Raw genomic sequence first — 24,547 nt, 5'->3', positions numbered from 1 at the left:
ATGATTCCAGTTTGTGTCAAATTGACAGTTAAACTAACTGTCACAGTGCCCTTCCTCATGTCACACCGCTCATGGGTCTGTGGTGATGCTGGAGTAGATAAGCCTGTTGCTTTGCTGCTAATAAAAAGGACAGTGTTCTACCTAGCTAGCCTCAATTGTCAGCTTGACTCAGCCTACAGTCATCTTAGAGAAGACCCTCCATTGAGGAATTGCCCAGGTCACAATGGCTTGTGTGTATGTCTGGGGGAGATGGTCTTGACTATTACTTGATGCAGGAAGACTCAGCCCACTGCAAATGGTTCTGGACCTGGGCAGGTAGTTCTCAGAGGTATAAGAAAGTGAGCTGAGTATGAGCTTGTGAACAAGGCAGCAATCAGTGCTTCTCCGTGGCTCCTGCCTCGGGGTTTGGACCTTGAGCTCCTATGTTGACTTCTGTCAATGACAGATTTCTCACAGTGAACTGAAATAAACCCTTTCCTCCCCTATGCTGCTTTTATTAGAGTGTTTTTATTGTATCAACAGAATGAAACAAGGACAGATAGTCATCTTTGTGGATATAATTGAACAGCACAGATCATAATGCTTGATGTTAATAATAAATGACTATGTTGATAGCTTATGTATTTACTATACTATACCTTTTAATTACTACTTTACATATATACATATATATATAATATGCTGCATGGGTTTTAACATAAAACATAAAAAACAGTGCCACATTATACTGCCATAGTCCCTTATATATCATTCACTGTGTGCTTTGATTGACTTAAGAAGCTTTGTCAAACCCCCATGGAGGGCCTCACCCTCCCTGGGGGAATGAGGGGGATAACGGGGGGGGGGGTTGGGGGGAGGGCACGGGAGGAGGGGAGGGAATGGGAGAGGGACCTGGAACTGACTTGTGAAGCAACCTCGTTTCTTATCTAAATTTAAACTGGAAAATAAAAAAAAAAGAAGCTTTGTCAAACACTGGGTGTGGCAGTGCACACCTTTAATTCCATCCCTTGGGAGGCAGAAGCAGGCTGAGTTAGAGGTCAGCACGGTCGACAGAGAGAGTTCCAGGATAACCAGTTACATAGAAAAACCCAGGCTTGTAAAACAAAACCAAGAAAAAAAAACAAAAAACAAAAGCAGCGGCAGCAGCTACGTCAAATGACTCATGTTGTTTGCTAAGCGTATCTCTGCTGTTCGCATAGTAATGGAATTTACTAATGCTGTGTTTCTCAGAATGTATCCCCATTATGTACTGATACCTGCTTTTAGTTGTAATTAGGGAGTATTATAGTCAATGATTATTTGATACCATCAAATGACGAATGGGTATGTATGCTATTTTCCTCAGCTATCTTGTAGAAAGGATGTTGTTACTTTTACCTGATTTTTTTTTGTTCATATGAATCAGATCTGAGGTAAGTCATGCCTTTTCATAGACTCTGTACCTCCTTAGGTCTTTAGATTCCCTTTTCTGTTATCTCTTTTTAAAAGTAAGGTTTTCTTGGCTTTGGGCTTGGCCTCGCCAGAAGCCACCTTCTTGTTGAGCTTGAAGGAGCCGGAGGCGTCGGTGCCCTTGGTCTGCACCAGAGTGCCCTTGCTCATCAGGCTCTTGAGCCCCAGCTTGATGTGGCTGTTGTTCTTCTCCACATTGTAGCCACCTGCAGCCAAAGCCTTCTTGAGTGCGGCCAGGGACACGCCACTGCGCTCCTTGGAGGCAGACACAGCCTTAGTTATGAGCTCGGACACCGGGGGACCGGTGGCCTTATGCTTCGTTGTGCCAGCCTTTTTTGTCGTCTTTTTCTTGGCAGGAGACTTCTCCACAGGAGCCAGAGCAGGATGGAATCCTGAGATTCGCAGGCAAATGGATGACACTAGAAGAAACCATCCTGAGTGAGGTAACCCAGTCACAAAAAGAGAAACATGGCATGTACTCTCTCATATATGGATTTTAGACATAGATTTCGGGAGTGCCAGTCTACAATCCCATGGCCAGAGAGTCTGGGAAACAGAACCTTCTTTCAGTGGCTGATGGAAGAAGAGGCAGACTCCCACGGCTAAGTACTGAGCTGAACTCAAGAAAGCCAGTAACAGAGAGGGAGGACTGATGACCAAAAGGATTAAGACTGGGCTGGTTTAACCCCCAGAAACAGCTGACCTGACAAAGGTTAACTCTTGAATCCCAGGCATCAGCCTGGGAATCCAGCATGGGACTGATCAAGACCCCCTGAATGTGGGTGTCAGTGAGGAGGCCTAGGTAATCTATTGAGCCTTGGGCAGCAGATCAGTACCCATCCGGAGTATACACACGGACTTTGGACTCCCATCCAACAATGTGAGGGGCACTCTCACCCTGAACTCTTGGGGAAGGGTCTAGGCCCTGCCCTATATGAAATGACACACTATGGACACCCCCATGGAGGGCCTCACCCTCCCTGGGGAAATGAGGGGATAATGGGAATGGGGGGGGGTTGTGGGGAGGGCACAGGAGGAGGGGAGGGAAAGGGAGAGGGACCTGGAACTGACTTGTGAAGCAACCTTGTTTCTTATCTAAATTTAAACTGAAAAAAAAAGTAAGGTTTAATTAATTAGTTAACTAGTCAGTTAAGGGGTGCCTCTGTGTGTGTGTGTGTCTGTGTCTGAGTGTGTGTGTGTGTGTGTGTGTGTGTGTGTGTGTGTGAATGCCACCTTACGCATATGGTGATCAGAGAACAACTTTCAGAAGTCGTTCTTGCTTTCTACCCGGAGTCAGGCTCTCCTTTGTTTCCTGCACAGCATACTCCAGGCTAGCTGGTCCTTGAGCTTCCTGCAGGTTCTCCTGCCTCCAGCTCCTATTGTGTCACAGAGGTGCATACAGATGTGCACAACTGCACGCTGGCAGCCAGGAGTCCAACTCAGATAGATCCTCAGGGCTGAGGCAAGAGCTTTTACCTGCCGTCTCTTCAGCCCCCACCTCCCTTAAAATTCTCTTGCCATTATTTTGTGGACAAAGCTACACGGTTCCTGCTAAAGTTTTCCTTCCCCATAGATTTGCTGACAACACATCTGTGGTGGTATTTAACAGAATCCCCGTCCCCTGACTCTTCTGTAACTTGGACATTGAATTTTTATTGCATTTATGATGAGCCCTTTTAGGCAAACCCATTTTGTTTGTTCTACTGTGTTTTCTGATCAAGAGGTAGGCCGTGTCTGATTGTCTCTGAGCAGTCATTGACCACTGCTTAGACACATTCATTCATTAGCGGCTGAAGGTTGGTGCTGGGCAGTTTCTATAATCACTGGTTTTGACTGTTGTAACTAGAATTCATCTATACAGGGAAACATCTGTTGTCAACCAGTCAGCCATGCCAAGACACAGTTCTTAAAGATAAGTGTGATTAGTGGTTAAGGGTTTATCCCCCCTTTATTTAACCATTTTGTAAATGATGGTTGGTTCTGGTTGGTGACACGACTCAGTGGTTAAGAGTGTGTATTGCTCTTGCAGGGAACCTGAGTTCAGTTTGTGGTACACTCATAAGACAGCTCACACTGCCTGTAACTCCAGCACCAGAGGATCAGATGCCCTCTTTTGACCTCTGTAATCGCCTTTATGCACATGTGGGTGAATATACATATACATACATATACAAACACACATACACATACATAAATATATGTGTGAGTATGTGTGTGTGTGTGTAATGTTGGTTTTTTCTATAGCAATTTGAGATGCCTAACAATTGTTTTAAAATATATCAGTACTGGAGAGATGGCTCTGTGTTTAAGAGCACTTGTTATTCTGGCAGGAGGGCCCAGTTTCAATTCCCAGCTCACAGCCATCCACAACTCCAGTTCCAGGGAACTCAACACCCTCTTTTGATCTCACAGGCACCAGGTATACGCATAATGCAGACATATATGTGAGCAAAGCACTCATACAGATAAAATAAATTATATTTTAAAAAAATCACAGGTTAAAACATTTGACATTATTTTCAAATTGTTCCACCCTTGGCCAATGAGAACCTCTTGGAATTGCCCCCCAGAATCCCTTTAACATGACCCTCCTCATCTCTGATAGCTTCTTTGCCTTCTGGGATGACAAACACTCCAGGCTCATCTTGTCCATTTCCCGCCTGAGACATGAAATTGGTCATCTCTCCAAGGAGCCTTGGCTTCACTCACTGAGAAATGGCATTAGAGATTCCAATCTCGGCACAGGGAGTGCTCAGTGTTCCTGGATTGCTGTTTCCAGGTCTCCCCTCTGAAGGCAAAGAGCTAGGGAATGTGTATCATAGTGATATGCATCCTACAGATAGCTTTTATGCCTGTTCAGCACTACAGTGTTTTTAGATATGATCATCTATATTGTGTCTATACTTCCCCCTATGCTGAATGTCCTGCTTTCTAGTGACAGCCACAAAATTACTCATGTTTTCAATGCTGTATGCAGTCAGCCCAGTGTCACCAATGGAGTCACTAAAATCAGTTTGCTTTCTCAATTCTTGTCTGTTCCTTAGGGTGTGTCTCAGCAGGAATGCATAGTCAAATAGCTGTGGTGTGTACTTTGAGTGATTTCTCTCTCAACAGTGACATCAGTGAGTGTTTATTCATTTACTATTACATTCTGTTTTGTTTGACTTTGGGCTCATAGGGAATGTTTTCTAAAACAAAAAATATGAAAAGATGGCCTTGCTAACTCTACTCAATTCCTTCTCTCTACCAAAACAACTGTTAAGGATGTGTGCCTTTTCTTTCTGTAGAGACATATTGTTGAAGATGCAGATATATAAGATACAGAAAATGTGTCACATGAGTGTGCAAATTGCATTCACAAGTTGCCTTTTCTTTGTTAAACTGTGATTTTTATACACATTATCTACTGTTTTGATTTATATTAAACTAGTAATATACTCCAGATCATATGCACATATAGTGTCACCTAATAGCTTAACAGCTATTGGGCATGTTAATCTCTCTGAGCTCTGTTTTCCCAGTTTTTACATCAGAGCAATAGGCTCCCCTCCAACAATTGTAAAGGTTATCTGTGTAGACACCCAAATGGGAAAACACACATACACAAACACACACACACACACACACACACACACACAACACACACACACACACACTCAAATTGTTTTACAGATGCCACAATATTTAATAATTTGTATGCATCTCTTGTTTCATACAGGGAAGCCTGAGAGTGGTCAGGAAAGAATTTGAAAGCCAAATGGAATTAGGAAGTTAATACTGACATGAACCCTTGGAGATCTGGTCAGGTAGCCTCTTTATTTTATAGGGGAAAGAAACAGAGACACAGAGAGATGAAATGATTTGCCCAGGGTCACAAATCAGGATGGGGGAGTCTGTCAGAGACACCAGTGCAATTATTTTCCAAGGTCACTTTTCTCTAAAGCAAAGTTCATCTACTGCAGCTGCTAGAAGCTTCTCTGCATACGGTCGCCTTTTCTCTACAAAAAGAGAAATGGGGTGTGGGCTGGGTCAGTGAAAGTATGCCTTGAAGAAGATTCTTTCCTCCCTTGGTATGCAAACATAGTAACTGCCCGACTGGGGGCTGATTCCTATCAGTGCTCAAGGACTCTAGTCCACCCAGTTGGAGGCTCTGGCGATAAGGAAGTTCATGGAATAGCTCCTTGCCCTCAGGGGGTTTCAAAACTATTAAAACAACTTCAAATTCATTTAAAAACCAAATATGGCTTAAAAATATGTGTCAGTGCTTAAAATAGTAATGGTCTTGAATGACATTATCTTATTTTCATTCCCCAAGCCCTAGGAGATGCCCACTGTTATTTCTTCTCTTTTACATACATACAAAAAAAAACAAAAACAAAAACAAAACAAACAAACAAACAAAACCAGACAACTAAGGCTTAAGGAGATTCTGTGACTTTCCCCCCAGGTTATACAGCTAATGAGTAGAATTTGAGTGTACCCCTGGGGCAGTTCAATGCCGGTCGCCATGTCCTTCATTACACGCTAACAGCTTGTGTGTCAGCGCCGGTACATTTTCCACACTGGAGGCAGACATGCGGGGGAGGGGAATGTAGGATACTGGGAAATAAGGTGCAGTCATTTGGTACTTAATGCATTCATCTTTCCCATTCATTCTTTGCTTTCCGAGGAACCTGCAGAAATAAATCTTTAAAGCAGTCAGCCCGGGTCCCACCCCAGGCTCCACCGCTGTAGCAGACAAGAAGGTTTATTTACTACCTTGGCCATTGGTTTACTCAGGTAGCGCTTACCTGACAGACTCCTGTAGGTTTAAATGAGCAAGGAATGTACAGAACTGTCTAGTGGTCAGTTGAGCTGTTGCTGCTAAGCTCCCTACTGAGCAGTCTGTGTTTCAGTGGAAGCCATCACGAATCTGGATTCTGGTCTAGATCTGCCACCATGAACCATGAACACTACTGCCGCTCCCTTTCCTCATAGGTCAAAGGAAGGGCTTTGACCTCTTGACCTCTAACAATGTTCCAACATCAAGTTTCACTGTTTCAAGGGGTCTCTCCTCCCTGTCCATCACAAACACACAAAGCATCTTTATAAGCTGGAAACATTTATTACACTTTCAATCTTGTGGTTCACTTCCAGACTAGTCATTTTTCTGTTGTTAGGATAAAATACTATGACCAAAAGCAACTTGAGGAAGACAGAGTTTATTTTGGTTTAATATTCCAGATGGAAGGTATGTAATGGCCAGGAAGGCATGGCATGGTAGCAGGAAGAGGAAGCTAGTTCATCATATTTCCATCTACACACAGGAAGCAGAGAGAGAGCTGGAAGCAAGGCTACGAACCTTCAGAAGTGTCCTTCCTTCAGCAAGGCTACCTAAAGTTTCTGAATAGCATTACCAACTAGGGACAAAATGTCCAAATATATGAGCCTATGGGAAACATTTCTAATCCAAACCACCCAACCACACAAAGGAATGGGTTTTACTGTGGCATTTTCTACTCTATTTCACAGTGCTCAAGCACACTAGACAGGTATTACCTCCACAGCCCTAGAAGTTCATCTTTAAAATATCCCATTTTATTCTCAACAATAAGGGAAGTGAAACCAATTTACTCACTACATTGGGTTTCTTAAAGTGTGATGGACAGACCCTCTATATCAATGGTTCTCAACCTGTGGGTCAAATAGCCCATTCACAGGGGTCACCTAAGACCATCAGACAACACATATGGGGTCACCTAAGACTATCAGAAAACACATATATTTACATTACTATTCATAATTACAGCAAAATTACAGTTATGAAGTAGCAAAGAAAATAATTTATGGGTGGAGTCACCACAACATGAGGAACTGTATTAAAGGATCACAGCATTAGGAAGGTTGAGAACTATTGCCCTAGACTATAGGTTAAAAGTACAGATTATAGAGTCTTCAGCCAGCCTCACTTAATCAAAGCCTTGAAAGCAAAGTCCAGATATCTGCCTAAATAGGAGGTGTCAGCCTATTCCTATGAGAACTCACATTTAGGTCCCACTGAGTAAGAGAAAAGAAAGAATGATAGACCAGTGTCCATTGGATAGGGTAGGGCTCTCACACTTGAATGTGTCCTTCAGTCAGCGGAGGTCTTGTTGCAAAGCAGATGCAGGCTTAGGATATCTGAGGTAGGGCCGAGAGGCTGCATTGCACTGAAAGTAGCAGAGCTTTGGTCCTAAGATCCATTCATAAGACCTTAGGAAAGGTCTACTGATTCCCCAGTGTCTTCATTCATAAGGATAGGATTGCCCACTCATAGGTTTACTAATTGGATTAAGCCAAATAATGTGTGTATAGCTGCTTGTGATGGCCCCTAGCCAGCTATACAAGACAGTCTGAACAAATACTTTTACGATAAAATGTCTATTGACTCAGACCCTCGGGTGGGTGGGATGCCAGAAGTGTATTTCTAAGATCTACATCTTTGAGTGATTTTAGACAAGGAACTTGTTCACCATATACTCTTCCCCAAGTTGATCTGAATTCACCATATCCTATAGGCATCCAGTTTGAAAATATTTGATTCAGGAAGTGATGGAGTAACGCGTTAAGCAAGACTTACTCCCTAAACAGCACAGGTACTGGGAGCAAGGTAAGGCTCTCATTGCTTTCCAGGTGAATGGATGCAAGAAGGCTCCTATTTCCTGTGTCGGACACCAACACAGGTCATCAGATATGTGAGCATGACAATCGAATTCCACCTTTAGCCATGTGTGCTTGGAAACCAGTGGGAATGGTTATCAGGGATGGAAAGCTGAGTCAGAGGCAAGGTGGCCAAGGCTCCCATGGGAGAGAAAACCAGTAGCATGATGAGCCATTCCCCTTTCCACATGGGGCCTCTGGCTATAACCTGACCTGGATTTAGAGTTTGAAGTTTTCATTTATTGAGTTTGGAAAATGCAATTCCAGAAATCTTTATTGAGCATCCATCATGACAGGCTTTGGGCTAGGTATAGGCACACAAGAATAAGACACTTTATATTGCAAGTGTGCTGTCAGCAGGTGCAGCTCTCCTTTGGTGTTCATGGGAAATACAATTCAGGATGAGATGCCTGGAAACAGTGTTGAACTCTACATACAATATTCTTCTCTCTAAACACATGCATTAGCTACTTGCCTCATTTCTGTGACAAGAATACATGACAAAAGCAACTGAACAAACAGTGGGTTTATTCCAGCGATGGTTGGCGGGGATGTAGTACATCGTGGTGGCGAAAGCCTGGTGACTGGAGCATGAGGCAGCTAGTCACATTGTGTCCTGAGCCAGGAAGTAGAGATATGAGTGATACTCACCTGACATCCTCTTTTCCTTTCTGTTCCTACTGGCGTCCCAGCCCACGGAATGGTGCCACAGCATCCCCACAGACACTCAGGGAGTGTCTTCTAGGTGAGTGCAAAGTCAGTCAAGCTGAAATAAAGAGAGACCGTCACAATGTACATACTTTTGGTAAAGTTTAACTTGCAAGTTAGACACAGTAAGTAATCACCATCAATAACGGTAATTAAACAGAACAATTATAACAATGTACTTGAATATATTCTCTCATGAAATATTTTTTGTGCCTACCTTCTCACTTAACAGATTATGTTAAGGCTTCTTGTTGACATGTCTAGGTTGCCAGTAGCATTATTCTTGCATCTCTGGACTATTATTAAGCAAAACAAGGGTTCCTTGTACACAAGCACTAGGGCAGTTCAGTGCTTGAGTTGATAACTTACATGGCTATGAAGTGACTGAGGGTCAGTAGGACTATGATACGGATACACATAACATGGAAAAAGGTTTTTATCATGTTCAGGATAGCATGATTATTCAGGAGTTTTCTAATGAACATGTTCAGACACCAGTTAGCTGTGAATTACTGAAGCTGCAGCACATAACCTTAGCTAAGAGGGAATACTGCAACGAGAATGAATAAAACCACAGGCAATTACAATGAGGGCTAAAAAGGAAATGAACAAAGACCTGTGCTAGGAAGACATTGTGGTATTCTTCTGGAGAGTCAGGCAAGAGCCTTCTGAAGAGGGGATAGTTCAGTTAAAGGTAAAACATGAACATGAATGCGTCCTTCACAGGTAGGAGGAGGAGCATGCGGGAAGATTGCCAAGAGGTAGCGGGTCTTGCAGGTTTGCTTCTTGATAAAGAAAACCAACATAATTGTGGAGTGTGTGTGTGTGTGTGTGTGTGTGTGTGTGTGTGTAGGTTGAGGTGAGTGATAATAATAGATATCAGCTCTTGAAGACTTATTTGGGGTGTGAGAGGTACTGCCCTAACAGCTTTGCTTGCAATAACTCTTTCAAAGCTCACACTGGTTCCTCTGTCCACTTTGCAGATCACATGTAATGGAGGCATTCAAGGATTAAGCAGAGCCAATTGAACTTAATCGGTTAAGGGATTCACAATATCTGTTGCTTTGAGGACTTAATTTGGGTACCCTTGCCTGCATATCATGCTTTATCTCCTCCAAGCTTTAGTGCTGTTTCTCCCTCACCCCTTCTGCCCCACCCTGGTTGTTATCCTGAGTGGTAGAAGCCAAGAGCCTGAAAAACATGGATGAGGCTGCCCTCCTGCTCGTTGGCTCTCATGTGCAGCCAGCTAAGTTTTGTTAATATTTTTCTTCATTTATAGTGACATTCAGTAGAAATTCATCTGGCATAGCATGGCAGAGTGGTTATTGGTAGGGGATGGTGTGGTTTAGAAGTGAATGTCAGCACTGTTCTCCACTGGGTATCCTAGTACCTTGTGAAGCCACCAAGTATAAGATATATCGCTAAAGTAATAAAAATAGGTCAGGCAAGCAATGGTCGCTAAACTTGCATTTCTGAAGTGAGAATATCTTTATTCCAGAGATGTGAACATGGTAGAAGTACCAAGTATGCTGTTTTAAAACATAGTAAATTGAATGAGGTGACAGACTGACTCATCAAACCTTGGTGTCTTACCTATAAAATGGGCATGATAGTACCCACCATACTGTGTTATTGGGAGCAGATGGAGGTTTGTGAGTACAAGCAGACCTGGTGTATGCAGGCAGACCTAGTGTGTGTAGGCAGACCTAATAGATGCTTATGACACACCATAAGAGGAAAATAATGTTTACTTGTCATGAATGTAATTTGTAACTCAATATCTACAGGAAAGGTATTTTATTAAGACAGTTCTGCTATGTGTCTTCGATGGCCTAGAACGCTCTATGTAAATCAGACTGACCTTGAATTCATAGAGATCTGCCCCACTCTATCTCTCAAGTGCCATAATTAAAAAAACCCACCCAGTTAAAATTTATTTTTATTGCTGAAGACAAAGTTTCATGTAACAAAATATTTTGGCTGGCCGTTGTGATTTTATTATAATAGAATATGTCTTTGCTAAAGCTGCCATAGCCACAGGGGACATCATTCTCTGTGATGAAACAGTGAACACCCTCTTCCATTCAGGAGAAAAGACTTACATCCTAAATTACAGTGTTGTCACGAAAAGAACGCCAATTAATTTAAGACTCCTCAAATCTGGGGTTGCATTAAGTTGGGCAGAGACCTGACTGACACTCCTTTTTGTATTAACTACTGGTAAGATTAATTTGTAGGAATGCAGCAGTTTCAATGTGCTAGCGTGGCAAGGTACTCAGTTTAGAGTTTGGACCACACAATAATAAATAATATCTATTATTTTGGGAGTACTTACTATGTCTCAGGTACCAAACTAACTTTTTCACATGTATTATCCAATTCTCACAGCAAATGACTCATGAAGTTGATAGAAGAGGAAACCGAGTTCCAAGAGGTTGGCTGCATTTGCCACCGGTAAGCACTTGGCTTTGAATATGATTTGTCTACCCCAGGTCTTGGTAGCAGGAGGTGGGATCTAGTGAAGGGGGTGATTGGGTCATGAGTGACTCACACTTATGAATTCATTAGTCTTTTTCTTCTAGGAAAAAAAATGAATAGGAGTAGGCAAGATGGCTCAGTGGATAAAGGTGCTTGCTACCAAGCCTGATGCTTTTGAGTTCACTGTCTGTAGCCACTGTGATGGATGAAGACAGTGGACTTCTATGAGTTTGTCTGATACTCTTGATCAGGGCCAGCCTTTGGAGTGAAGCTAAGGGGAAATAGGTTGTTGATAAAAACAGGAAAATATACTGCATTGTTTTTCAGGTCCTTCAGCTGAAGCATGTGTGGAACTTCTAAGCACTTCTGTTTGAGGGCATTATTTAGGGAGTCAGGGATCAATCAGAGAGTTGATTTAGCTCCCACTATGTGCAGATCTTGGGGCAAGGCCAGGCTTCAGAAGCTAACCTACACATGTCCTTCCCCTCACAGAGTTGTGAAGAAAAAAAGCTAATAGATGGGGGTTTGTGCTTTTGTGAGGAGCAGTGAGGCAGAGTTGAAATGATCAGCTGTAACTGACTCTGGAAGGGCCGTGTGTCCCAAGAAGAGAAAAGGCAGCTGGTCCCTCAGCTCTCATTAAGGACTTAGGCCTTCTTCATATTGAAGAGCTTCTGTAAACAAGACCAGAGAGTACTCAATGTTTCCACAAAAAAATGTTTGTGTAACTGACAATGTTTGCATGAACATGAGTCCTTGGTGTTGGTCAACAGTATGAAGAATGTTCCATGCTGAGGTCTGAGGGGCCACAGGATGGGGCAGATTCCTTAGCTGTGTGTGACGGTCTCTCCTTTATTAATTTTATTGCTGAAGACTTCATTTTTGAGGAAGTAACTCTAACAACCCTGCTTCCCAGCCTCCACCTCCGATGCTGACTCAGAATTTAGCTGGCATGGTGTCATCCCTTGAGACCATTGGCACTCTGAGAATTAGGGATGAGTGCTTGGTTGTCTCCCCCAAGTGGTAGCACATTCATTGGCTTGTTCCTCCCTTGTGGGCTTTCTCTATCCCAAATGCAAGGTAATTGAGAACTTCTGGACTCTTCTAGGGAATTCAAGTGACATGTGGCTTTTCCTGAGAAGCCTTCAGCAAACATTGTGTTTTGGCTCAGGCGAGTCCTCTGCTCTCTTATTTGGTTGCCTTATTTATGGAATACGATCCCTCTGTTTCTGGTTGAGGTTAATCAACTAACTGTAGACACACTTAGGTGTTTGCTGGCTTCTAGAATTAATGATATGTGAAGTCTAGATCCATGACACCCAATTTGGTAGCCACTAAAATGTTGGTCATTTGAAATGTAGCTGAAGTATGAGGTACGCTGTAAGTATAAACTATATATCAGATTTCAAAGACGTATCATGAAGAGAAAATTCAGAGCCTCTTATTAAAATTAGTTTGGTGTTTAGTTACACTTCATTAAAGGATATTTTGAATAGCCGGATTAACATGGGTTTAAAAGTCCTTTTAAGATGTGCTGCTATACAGAAAATGTAAGTTTCCTTAGCAGCTTCAACTGTATTTCTATTGGAAGATGTTGCTTTTGATGATGTTGGCTCCTGTCCCTTGAGACAGAAAGCCAATCCACAGCGAAAAAGGGGGGCTCAGCTCTAGATGTGGACAGAAGGGAGCACGCAGCCCCAGAGGGAGTGAAACAGAGTGTAGGATGGAGAAGAGTAGGAGGCAGAGAGGTGGAAAGGAAGAAAAGTCAGACGGGAAGAACCAGAGATGAAGACTGTGACAATTGTAGCCCCCCTCCCCATTCCAGATGACATTTCAGTTCTTGGTGGCTTATTGGTTTCTAAGAGACACCTCTTTTTACTGGCTAAAGTATATTTGTTCTTATTTGTCATCAAAAGATAATTTCTGAGACTTAATGATCTATGGATTGATACAATATCTGGATACCAGCTAAACTGCCTAAATATTACAGTAGAGTAGGGATGTGAGGCACCCTTCATAAGTGTAGCCACTTGCTTATCCCATGCTGTGTCAGACATTGCTAACCCATCATCAATATGTTACCGGAGGCCTCAGAATCTTTCCCAGAAAGTCTGTTTTTTTCCCATTGATAGGTCCTGTGGGATTTGTGGGTTCAAATAAGGTTGTTGGACTTGGCAGCAGTACCTTTATCTGCTGGAATCTTTTTCAATTATTTCTCATCAGATGCCACCAATAGACTAATAATGGTACATGAGGAAAATCTCACTGCAAATCTTGGAGGGAGATCATTGAATTAGACATCATAGGGACCCAGATTTCATCTCATGTGGAAAGGGAAATGTGAACTAGGTTTGTCTTCCTCTGAAATTCAGTTTACTTTTTCAGTGAAATGCAGTAATAACAGTGCCTACACGCAGGGTTCTTATGAGAGACAGGTGCCATATAGGATGTAAAGGAAGCACAGATGTGAGCTGGTGTCTCCCCTAGGTCCTCAAGTGATCAGAGCCCACATAGGTCAGCTCTTGCTTCTCTGAACTTAGCAAAAGACTAAGAAGATGTGAGAACTTAGGCTTTGGAAAAAATCCCCACAATTGTATTAAATTAAATGGGGCTGTTTTTAGGAGCCAGCAGGACCCATCAATTTCATGTCTTCTCCTTTTTATTTTATTTTTATTTTATTTTCAGCACAGAGGAAATTGGCACTAAGAAGCTGTACTGACAGGAGAGATTTTGGAAAATGACTCATTTGGAATTTGTTGGAGGAGTTCAAAATTGGTGAAACTTCAGCATTTAGAAAGAAAAAAGATGGTGTTTGGTCTTTGTGTGTGTCTGTGTGTATACTTGTGTTGTGCATGTGTGTGCATGTGCACGTGGGTGCATGAGGGTGTGTACATGCTCAGCAACGCTTCATATGTACTTCAGTATATGAAAAGTATCTCTGAAAGTGAGGGCACCAAGTGCCTTTGTCGGAGTCCAATACAAGTCATATTTCTTGTAGGTTGCTAAAGCTTTTGTTGAAAGGGCAGAGCTGTGGATTCCAGCAAATAAAAATCTACTAATAATTATGACAAGAACATACAATAATATTCTTTCAGATTACCTTTCTCCCTTGTACGAGATCACATGTGCATCTCTATCTTTCTGTATCCTGACTGCAGTGGCCTTTCTACTTAAAATAAACCACAAAATAACAAAGTCAATAGTTTTGATCTTAGCTAACAGTTAAGTTGCCTTTACCGTGTATTTTCCATTGCCCTAAACCATGAGATATATTCATTTAACTTAATCCTCACTGAGAGGTAGAAGGTATTGCTATGATACCCATCTTACAGATTGAGAAAAAATGATTTACCAAACACTCCACAGCTTGTCATTAGAACAGGTTACCAACTGTTCATGACTCTGTGAAGGCCAAGGGCAATGGGAAGGGAGGAGTGAACACCAGAATGTTTCTAAAGGAAGAGTCAGCTACCCTCAGAGCATGGACAGCAGTGCAGAATCTGAACAGAAAGGAGGTCAGTGACCCAGCAGCCCTCTCATCTTATTTTAGAAACGAGGAAACTGAGGTTTAGAGAGGCCAAATGATTTGTCGGAGGTCATGTAAAGAAATACTGAGAGCTGGGAGGAAAGTCAGATTTCTCATTCCTGTTCTGTTGTCATCCCAGTGGGCTGAGGCCAATCCTCTCTAAAGCTGCCAATTCGAGCCAGGGCCCTCTAGAGGAAGGGAGCTAACAGACTGTGTGTGTAGTTATAAAAGGGAACTGATTGGGATGCTAATGTGACCAGTGGTGAAAATAGTCTCACAATGGCACCTGTAGACTGAAGATTGAGAAAAAGCTTCATCCAGGAAGCCAGAAGCCTCACAACAAGAGAGAACAATGATGTAGTTCCTAGCATGAAACGCAAGGCCTGGAGATCTCGCTGGACAGCCTCTGGAGCAAGTCCATGTCTAAGGACTGAAGAGCCTGGATCCTGATGTTTACAGATGATGGCAACAGCAACATTGACTCACGTAGATTCCAACATGTGCTATCATCTTTTTACTTTTGGTTGCACATGAGCCTCTAGCTTACTCACAGTGGGCCATGTGTCTTCCCCACTCAATTAGGTGACCCACATCATCTCTGGAAACAGCATGACAGACACACCAAGAGGTGTGCTTTGGCAATTTTCTATGTCTCTTTTAATTCAAACAGTCAACAGTCCAGTTGACTATTGCAATGTTCTTGCTCTTTCATTTTGGGTTTTCTAAACTCCTTTCTGTTCCTTTTCATTGACTTGTAAGTTGGAGGTCCTCATCTTCAAGTTCAAGTGTTATTTAAGACCCCTCCTCCTTTGCCAGATATTACCTTCAGCCCAGCCTTCACATACCTATAAGATTGCTTTTCTCACTGTGCAACTTGATTATTCCCACCTCTTCTGCCCATGAGCCTCAGGGATCCTCCAGATCTTAGAGGATGTAAAAGAGCTAGTGGGAGGAACTCACAGTTGTGCATGTGAATCCAGCTGCATCAATATTGCTCAACCCTAGAACTTAATATAGTTATTTTTTTTCCTAAAGGGATTTCCAAACCCGTAGGATGTAAGCCTGCTGGAAAGGTGATGTTGATGTAGGAAAAGAGGGCATTCTCACTGAACACTGAACAGTTCGTGATTTTACAGGTAAGTGCCTAGTATCTATATCATAAGTGTAGGTAAACAAGACGGAGGGCAATGCTTAGGACACAGCCTTTGCCCTTTAGTGTCCAGGACCTGTACGTAGATTTATAAACACTTATCTATCACTCAAGGTTGAATAAAGAAGCCAGAAGTATTCTGTTAATATATAAATGACAGCCGGGCGGTGGTGGCACACGCCTTTAATCCCAGCACTCGGGAGGCAGAGGCAGGCGGATCTCTGTGAGTTCGAGGCCGGGCTGGACCGATAGCCTCTGAAACAATACAGAGAAACCCTGTCTCATAAAAAACCAAATATATATATATATATATATATATATATATATATATATATATATATAAATGACAAAGAGTCCCCACTGAATTGGAAAATAGAATAAGGCATTTCTTATAGTACATGATTTAGTAGATTTTTGAAGACTGGAGAGATATAAGAATTTCAGATAAAGAGACCAACATAAACTAAAAGAGAAATGGAAACTTTCTGAACATAAAAACGGAAATAAATGGGCAGTCCGGTTTATTCAGAGCATGCATTCCAAGAGAAAGAACACCAGGAAATTAAATCCATTGTGTCAAATAAGACACAATGTAGCTATATTAACATTGTCTTGATTAATGTCCTCTCACCTAGAACAAGTTAGGATCATGTCTGGTGAACATGTGGGTGCTCAAGACATTAAACACTTTTTAAATGAACTAACAAATATTTACACCCTCTACCCTAAATAAACAAAACACAAATGATGGGGCATATTCATGATGATCTCCATTTTATCACCAACACAGTAGTGATAAACATTCCGGTCTAGAATGTGTATTCAATAAATACGTTGAATATACATGTATATCTATATGTCAAACAAAGGATACTATATCTAATTCAGTAGATAAGGGAGAGTGATCAAGGACTTTCAGAAAAATCCGATATTTGAGGAGGACTTGCTACATACCACCCACTGTGCATATGTGTGACATCAGCAGATCTGGCTTAAGTGGAAATTCTCAGCAGTGGTGAAAAGGAAAGAGGAATTACAGTGGAAAGTCAGTTCCCATCAATCTTAATCTGTGTTGAGTGTTATTTGAACTTGATCTAGAAGAATGTGCAGTGAGGTTTGGAAGCCAGGAATGGCTGCAAGAGTAAATTGGCACGATCTGGCCAGTCACAGACAGGAAACTAGGAAGAGGAACCAAGGGATAGCAAGGCAAATCCCACTGTCTAAAGATAACTAAAACATCACCTGCATTTGCACCACATCCAAAAATAAAGCAGAATTCCTAGTCTTTGGGTCTGAGATGGCTCACCATATGCTCTCAACCAAGAGGCTATGACAGAAATTGTACCGCCCAACTTTGATGACAAATCCTAAAAAGTTAACTCAGTTTCATCCTTGCTTGTGGTTATATAGCCACCCTTGATAACATCCTCAGCTACTAAGTAAATATTCTGACTATCCAGGAACAGCCATCTGAAAGAATACCTAATTTTAACCCACAGAAACCATAAAAAAGAGGTGTCTTCTCGTCGACAGTGAGGGAAGTACCCTGAAGCTATAGTCCTTTACTCTTCCAGCACCAACACCATTAAGAAACCCCAGGGAAGGCACTGGGGAGACACACTAGTTGGTAAAGTGTTTGGTGAATAAGATGAAGAGCTAAGCTCACTCCTCAGCAGCCTATGTGGTCCTGTGGAGTTTGGGTATACAAATGGGTCTGAGAGCCTGGGGGTTGACTGCTGGGAACAGACATGACATGGGAATCAATGTGTGAAGGACACACAGCAAGTAGGGTTGAAAGTCACATGAAGAGATTTGATTCTTGAAGCTATGAGAATAGATGGAATTGTTAAGGGAGAGAATGGGGCCAAAAGCAAGGAGGGCCAAGCGTCACAGGTCACATATAGTTAAGTAAGGAAGAGGAGCTGATGCAAAAGGAAGATATGTCATTGAATAGCTGCATAATATTAATTTGTCCATGTACTTATTGTCTTACTCTTCCATCTAGACTATAAACACTACAGAAGTGGGGTTCAAACCTATTTTGCTACTTTGCTAAATTAATTAATCAGGCATGCTGTAGCAATACACTACCCAATCACCTTAGCTGCTTCCAGAGACAAATGGTTCTTTTTCCACTTCCAAGAAAAGTCTTGTTCTGCTGCGGGTAAGATGTGGCTCTGATTGTCGCATCAGCTCCCGCCTCCTATCAGTTCAGGTGGAAAGATGAGACTCTGTCAGGGACATATGGTTCTCAGAAAGAAAAGAGAAGCAAGCTCTCCTCGGAAGTGGGGAGCCTAGAAAATCCTGTCTAGGTGCCTACTCCCATTCTACTGACTGAAGCTTGATACGTGTCCAAGCTCAAAGTAGTCCTTGGGAACTGTAGCAATTTACAAATGGTGGTGGGTAGATGTGTACAGACCCTTTATGAAATACAACTGGTGAATAACTGAAAACAGCACCCCTCCCACCAGCCAGCATTTAAGAGCCACTCAGAGATGTTTATGAGAGCAAGGAAGGAAGAAAAGAAGGAAGGAAGGAAGTATGGAGGGAAGGAAGAAAAGAAAGGAAGGAAGAAAGGAAGGAAGAAAGGAAAGAAAATGGTCAGGTAGATAAATGATCAAAAAGTAGACAGAGCTTTCAGCATGAAATACTTCTGTCAAAGGAACATCAGTATTTTAAGGTTAAGGCCAAGGTTACAAAGCCCAAATCCATGTAGTAATTGAACTTTGTGTATTAAAAGAAGATATACAAGGAGGGTATGTTGTCACGGCAATATGGTAGAGTGGGCAATGGGGATGCATGTGATCATAATAAGTTTATTTATATGCTAGAAATTCTCAAGAATAAAGAAAGAAAACTGTATTTAAATGTGTAGGCGGGAGATTGAGAGATGGTTCAGTGGTTAGGTGTACCTACTGCTCTTGCAGAGGAACCTAACACCCATTTCAGGCAGCTCATAGCTGCCTGTAACTCCAACTCCAGGGAGATCCAGTGCCTCCACAGGTAAGTGTACTCACATGAACAGACACAGACGCATGCACATAATTAAAAATGTGTCCATATAAAGAGGCAACACAACCTCTACAATCTTATTTATTTGTTTGTTCATTTATTGTAGAAAATTCCTCAGCCATATCGATTGTGGCCACTCATATGGCACTTTTTTTCCTGCACCTTCCCTGAACCATGTTCACCTCCTTGATTGAGAGTTTATTTAGATGTCTCCAAACAGGCACTCTTTGATATGAAGTTAGGATGTAGAAGCTGCTTGTCTAGCTCACAATAAACAAGCAAAACTGCAAAGATGAGAGTGATCTACATGCCATGTGCCTGTATGGCAGGAAACAAGTCATTCTCCCCATCTTTCATTAGGAACAAGGTCAGGTCACTTTTGTGCAGGCCACAGAGATGGTACTGCCAAACTGAATGAGAGTCTGAAGGGGTTTCAGACTCAGAGAGAGAGAGAGAGAGAGAGAGAGAGAGAGAGAGAGAGAGAGAGAGAGAGAGAGAGAGAGAGAGAGAGAGGAGGAAAGGGGGAGGGTTGCTGTGTTTGCTGTGTTGGGAATTAGAAAGATCCATGCAAGATTTTTAATTTTTAATTCAAACTAATGAAAAGTTGAAGGGAAATGAGATGTTCTGTGAGATTTACACAATACTGAATAGGTCTTGTGGACTCTGATTGCAAAACAAGTTACAGGTGACTCAAAAGAAAGAGGTTCCTTTGGTGAAATTGCTGCTCACCTATTTTTGAAAGGTGCTATGACTGGTGGTGAAGCCTTGGCCTGGGGGGCTTCTATAAGAGTCCTTGTTACTGTTTCAGTCACAATTACCTAGCAGATGAGATGCTTTGAAAAAGTCACTGTACTATGTGAACTGGGGGAAGGGGGGACTTTGACCCAGTAAATAAAATAACAAAGGAAACATCAGAAGCAAAAAACTTCCAAACTGCATTATGTAATGTCAGGGACAGTGTCCGCACAGTTCACTGTGACTTCCCCAGCACCTAGCAGAACACCTGACATTTGCGTGATCAGAAGATATTTCCTGAATGAACAAAAGTTTCACTTAGAGTGAGTTAGTTGTGTTGAGAGCTATTTTCCTTCGGAGCTAGAAAGAGCTTAGGGACTTTAGAAGCAAGATTTTAGAAGGGCTTATCTTACTCCTGAAGTCATCAGATCCATGCTAACGGATAGCACTTGAGTTATTTTTATTCTGTTCCATGAATACCCCAGTGCTTATTTATGATGCTGTCATTTGGCTTTTGATTTGTGTCCAGCTTCATTTTAGACCAAATAGACTGCAGCTATGAGAATTCATATACAGCAGTGTGGACATTTGCACCGATTCCCCTGAAAAGATTTGGGCATCCTTACATTTTGAGGCAATGCTGGTTTCTTTTCTAAAGTGGCCACTTTGTTGTCACTCCTAGAAGCCTCAGAGGCGCCTGCCCGTTGCTCTACTTGGCAACATATGATTTTTATCAGATTTCTTAACATCTGCTAATCTTGTGGGCGCAAAACAGTGGTTTCAAATTCCCAGGTCTAATCTGTTTAGACCAGAGGTTGTAAGCCAGCTGTGCACGACCGGAGGAGACCTGCTGTCTGGGTGCCAAACACAGATGTGTATTGTTTGACCTGAAGGGTGACTGTTTTTTGAGCTGAGAAATTGAGTTAGTGGCCAACACTTAAAGATGACAAGACTTAGAGCTTGTATTTTTATATATTTTTGGTGGTAGCATTGTCACAATAAAAGGCCCTTATTTATACATGGCAACTGCTGTCTGTAACTAAGGAACAGCTGCCTCTACTTGTTGGGCACGGCATGTATTTGGAATCAGCCACAGTCCCTTGACCAAGCTATGCCTTTTGCTTATCTCAGCCTCTTGGCCCAGACAGGCTTTTGAATCATCTGCCCTGCTTTGAGCATTTATGAAACAGAGGAAAGCCACAGGAGTTGCCTACTGGCAGATGGATCTTTCCCCTCGCCAGGTATGGACACTGAGCCCTCAGATAAATGCCAGAACTGCCGATGAGCTCAGCCACTTAATCCTAAAACATGTCCCCGCTCCTTCCTCAGCCGTGACCTCCTCATAAGTTTGTAGCCCCTTTGTTTGAATTTCTCCTGTGCCATGGAATGTTCACCATTATTATTATCACATTATTGTTTTAAGTCTACTGGGCTCCATTTTTCTCTTTTGATTAATGCACCTTGGTCTTTGGTGACCTGAATGTGGGAGTCCATTCATTCAACAAACATTTACTAAGAGACCATATTCCAGGCATTACAAATGGCACTAAGAATGTGAGGTAACATTGTAACCTACAAGGATCTGACAGAATTATCGGGATCAGAACCACACTGGGTCAATTAGTCATTCCTTCAAACAATGGCCACATAGAGTATGTTTCCTTTGGGCCAGGTACTGTACAAGAAGTTGCAAAGCAAAACCGGAAAATATTCTAGCCACCTGTTAATTATGGTTTAACATAGATGCAGATGTTCAGTGGCCCATGAGTCCTGGAGTTTTATACTTGGATGGGCAAGGTGAGGCTTCACTGTGATGTGAAAGAAGAAGGGAAGCCTATCAGTGGAGAAGATGGATAGGGCTATTTTGCTTTTCTACTCAGAAGTCAGTACACGTGGATACATACTTCCCGTGGGTGGCCCAGCTCATGATCACAAAAGCAGAGGCAGAGAAGGTGGAAGTAACAATGGTAGGAGCAGGGTAGGAACTGGAGGAAAAGATGCAGCTTTGGGTCAGGTTTCCCAAAAGACAAATGTCTGGGTGCTGAAACACAGGTGCAGATAATTGAAGCATGGACTTGTTGAGCCAAATCAATATGCCCATCAGTGAAGATGTAGATGACTAGCCTAGAAAAGTAGCAGCTCACAGAGAAGACGCCTCATAGACAGATTGCTTTTTATTTTTTTAACCAGGCAGGGGGTAATGGCAATTGAATATCTCTGAGATCTGGAAATACCAATAGCTGTGGCGACAATAAGAGGAATCCTAGGAGCCTGGAGACTTAATAAAGACTGATGGCCTCTCCCAGGCTTCCACAATGCCTGAAAAGAGGAGAATTGCTACCCGCAGAGAATTAGCTAAAATAGGTCCATAATGAAGCAGCACTTGGCACTAGACTGTAGGCGTCAACTCTTATTTCCTTAGCCCTCACCTCACTAGCTCACCCCAGGCTTCCCAGCAAACAGTCCTAATAAGGACATTATCCCCATACCCTCCCTTGCACCTCGGCTGGCTGAAAGCATCCTTCCCTGGAGTCTATAATCCAGGCCACTCTGACTGCTGGCCTTTTCCACACACAATCAAATTCTAAAACATCCTTGGGGATGGCTGCTTTTTGACCCATTGGCACTCTTAACATTGGAGTTTTGTTCCTCATAGAGTTTAGTATAATGGGTTCCTGGAAACCATAACTAGGGAGTGGGAAACAGTGCTGCCCTGTGACCAAGTGTTTTTCTGGCTTGTTTGTTTTGTTATTGTTGTTAATTTATAAGGCATCAAGAGGGAGTCTCCTGGTACCCTAAAGCTTCCTATGATCTGTATCCTTTTGTGCCTCCCCTCTTTGCAGGTGTGGTGGTGTCTCTTCCAAAGCCATGAGGATGCTAGAGCCTAACACCACATGCCTGTGCAGAGCCATCCAGAACTCTTCCCTGATTGCTCTCTGCATTTTGGTGTTTGTCTATATTGCCTGCATATGAATTTTTCCATGTCTTGGTTCTTCCCAGTAGTTGGCCAGTAACTATTTTTGGACTGTATTAGCAACATACACAATTCAAGGACAAAGAAATTGTCATCCTCTTTGTTTGCTCCTGTCATGCTGAGTTCATTGGTAGAACCATAAAGAAAGATTGGGAAACGTTTTTGAGCCAAATTAAATAAAGATATACTGTAAGGGGTTATATAAAACTGATGAAGAGCATAAAATGAAGAATCAGTGACTCTAGGTTATTAGCTAAGGACACCGGCAAGTTCAATAATTTTCCCATTACTTGACTTCTCCGTTTGCAAAATGTGGATTAAATAATAGCCTCCCAACCAAATATAGTTGAAATGGAATAAGATAACACATAGGCACAAGGCTGACCTACAGCCATGACACAAACAAGACTATGAACAGCCAAACTCTCTGGGGATGAGACTTGAATTGGGCAAAGAAGTAGATTGTTTTACTGGCACTTAGAGTAAGCCTCCAAATGCAAGGACCTTCAAGACCCATGGTAAGTACAGGTAAAAGAGGCGCAAGCCATGAAGACCATAAAATAAAGGAAGAGCAGACACCAGGTCACACTCTATATTGAGTCAATGCAGTTGTCCCACCCCATTTATCCCATATTCTTTGGAAGCAAGTATTTTGTAGACTTTCCATATGATGGAATCTTAGATGGGTAGTTGTCTGTCTTCAGTACACTCCCCTTGAGCCCCTGAGCTTTTCTTGCATGGATTGAGACTTCACCCCAGTCTCTCGTAGTTTGATAGACCACTGTGTCTTTCAGATGGGGTTTAGTACAATTGTTTGCTACTCATTTGTCATTGTGGCTTTGTAAAATTTAGTTTATGTGTGATGAATGTGTGCATGTGCATATGTGCATGCAAGTATATGTGTCCATGTGCACACATGCACATGTCAGAGGAGGATGTCAGGTATCCCCATCTATCACCCTCCTTCTTATTTCCCCAAGGAAAGGGCTTTCACTGAACTCAAAGCTTACCATGTTGTATAGATTGGCTGGTCAGAGATCCCATGGTCCGCCTGTCTTTACTCCCTAATGCCATGGTTATAGGTACATGCAACTATGCTTAGCCTTTTGTGTGTGCTAGCAATGCAAACTCAGATCCTCATGTTTGCACAGAAAGTGCTTTTCGCCACTAATCCATGTCCCTACCCTCTGCTAGCTATTCCTATGATAATCTTTTATTTAAGTTAATGTCCAATCATACGAAGTTTCCTTTTAAAATTTGGTTTAGTAAAAACAGAGAGACTTCAATTAAAGTGAGGCAAAAAATAAATAATAAGAAAGAGGGTTGTATTAGTCAGCTGTCTGCTATGACAAAATCTGAGAGTAACCAGCTTAAACGGAAGGAAGACTTATTTTGGCTCATGGTTCAGTGGTCATTTGTTTCTGGTACCTTTGGGTGTTTGGTAAGGTCATGGCAGAAGATTTAATGGAAGATACTGTTCGCAACATGATTGCTGGTATACAGAGAATGGAAAGTGTGGGAGTCCCCAGTGCATGTAGCGAACATGTCCTCAATAGCATACTTCCTTCAAGTAGGTTCCACCTCCTAAGGTTTCCATAATTCTCAGCCATGCCAGCCACTGGTGACCAAACCTTCAACAAATGAGCTTTTGTAGGAAATTTAAGATCCATGCCTTCACAGAGGTTCATGCTTAAGTAAAATTACCATGAAGGTGGGCTACACAAGGCTGCTTCAAATCTGTGTGCTGATGCTTAGAGATAAACAGGTTTTGCACACATGAAGTTTTCACCATAAGTAGCTATGCTACCCTAGAAATTCATTTCACTTGTCTGTGAAGTGA

At 42.3% G+C, this 24,547-nt stretch overlaps 1 protein-coding gene and 1 long non-coding RNA gene across 2 annotated transcripts; one reads left to right on the top strand and one right to left on the bottom strand.

The window, feature by feature from the left end:
* Window positions 1-1,446: 1,446 nt before the first annotated feature.
* On the bottom strand, window positions 1,447-4,130 carry LOC101839560 (histone H1.5-like). Its single transcript, XM_040747930.1, has 2 exons — window positions 4,037-4,130; window positions 1,447-1,841 (listed from the first exon to the last, which is right to left on the bottom strand). The coding sequence occupies exons 1-2, from the start codon at window positions 4,128-4,130 to the stop codon at window positions 1,447-1,449; spliced, it is 489 nt and encodes a 162-aa protein (XP_040603864.1).
* Window positions 4,131-8,706: 4,576 nt separating this feature from the next.
* Window positions 8,707-22,896, top strand: LOC121141125. Its single transcript, XR_005878034.1, has 4 exons — window positions 8,707-8,872; window positions 11,224-11,289; window positions 13,996-15,972; window positions 22,577-22,896. It is a non-coding gene; the product is annotated as an uncharacterized LOC121141125 (long non-coding RNA).
* The last annotated feature ends 1,651 nt before the right edge of the window (window positions 22,897-24,547 follow it).

This window comes from Mesocricetus auratus, unplaced genomic scaffold (assembly GCF_017639785.1).
Source record: "Mesocricetus auratus isolate SY011 unplaced genomic scaffold, BCM_Maur_2.0 Super-Scaffold_100007, whole genome shotgun sequence".
NCBI classification, from domain to species: Eukaryota; Metazoa; Chordata; class Mammalia; order Rodentia; family Cricetidae; genus Mesocricetus; species Mesocricetus auratus.
Note: the sequence above shows the minus strand (reverse complement) of the source record. Positions and strands in the feature narration are given on the sequence as shown.

What these genes read in the sequence shown, in the direction of transcription:
- LOC101839560 (XM_040747930.1), bottom strand. Translation starts at nt 4,130, where the DNA reads ATGACCAATTTCATGTCTCAGGCGGGAAATGGACAAGATGAGCCTGGA. An exon ending in AGCTATCAGAGATGAGGAGG is followed by an intron (nt 1,842 to 4,036) that starts GTCATGTTAAAG and finishes TGCGAATCTCAG; the next exon opens with GATTCCATCCTGCTCTGGCT.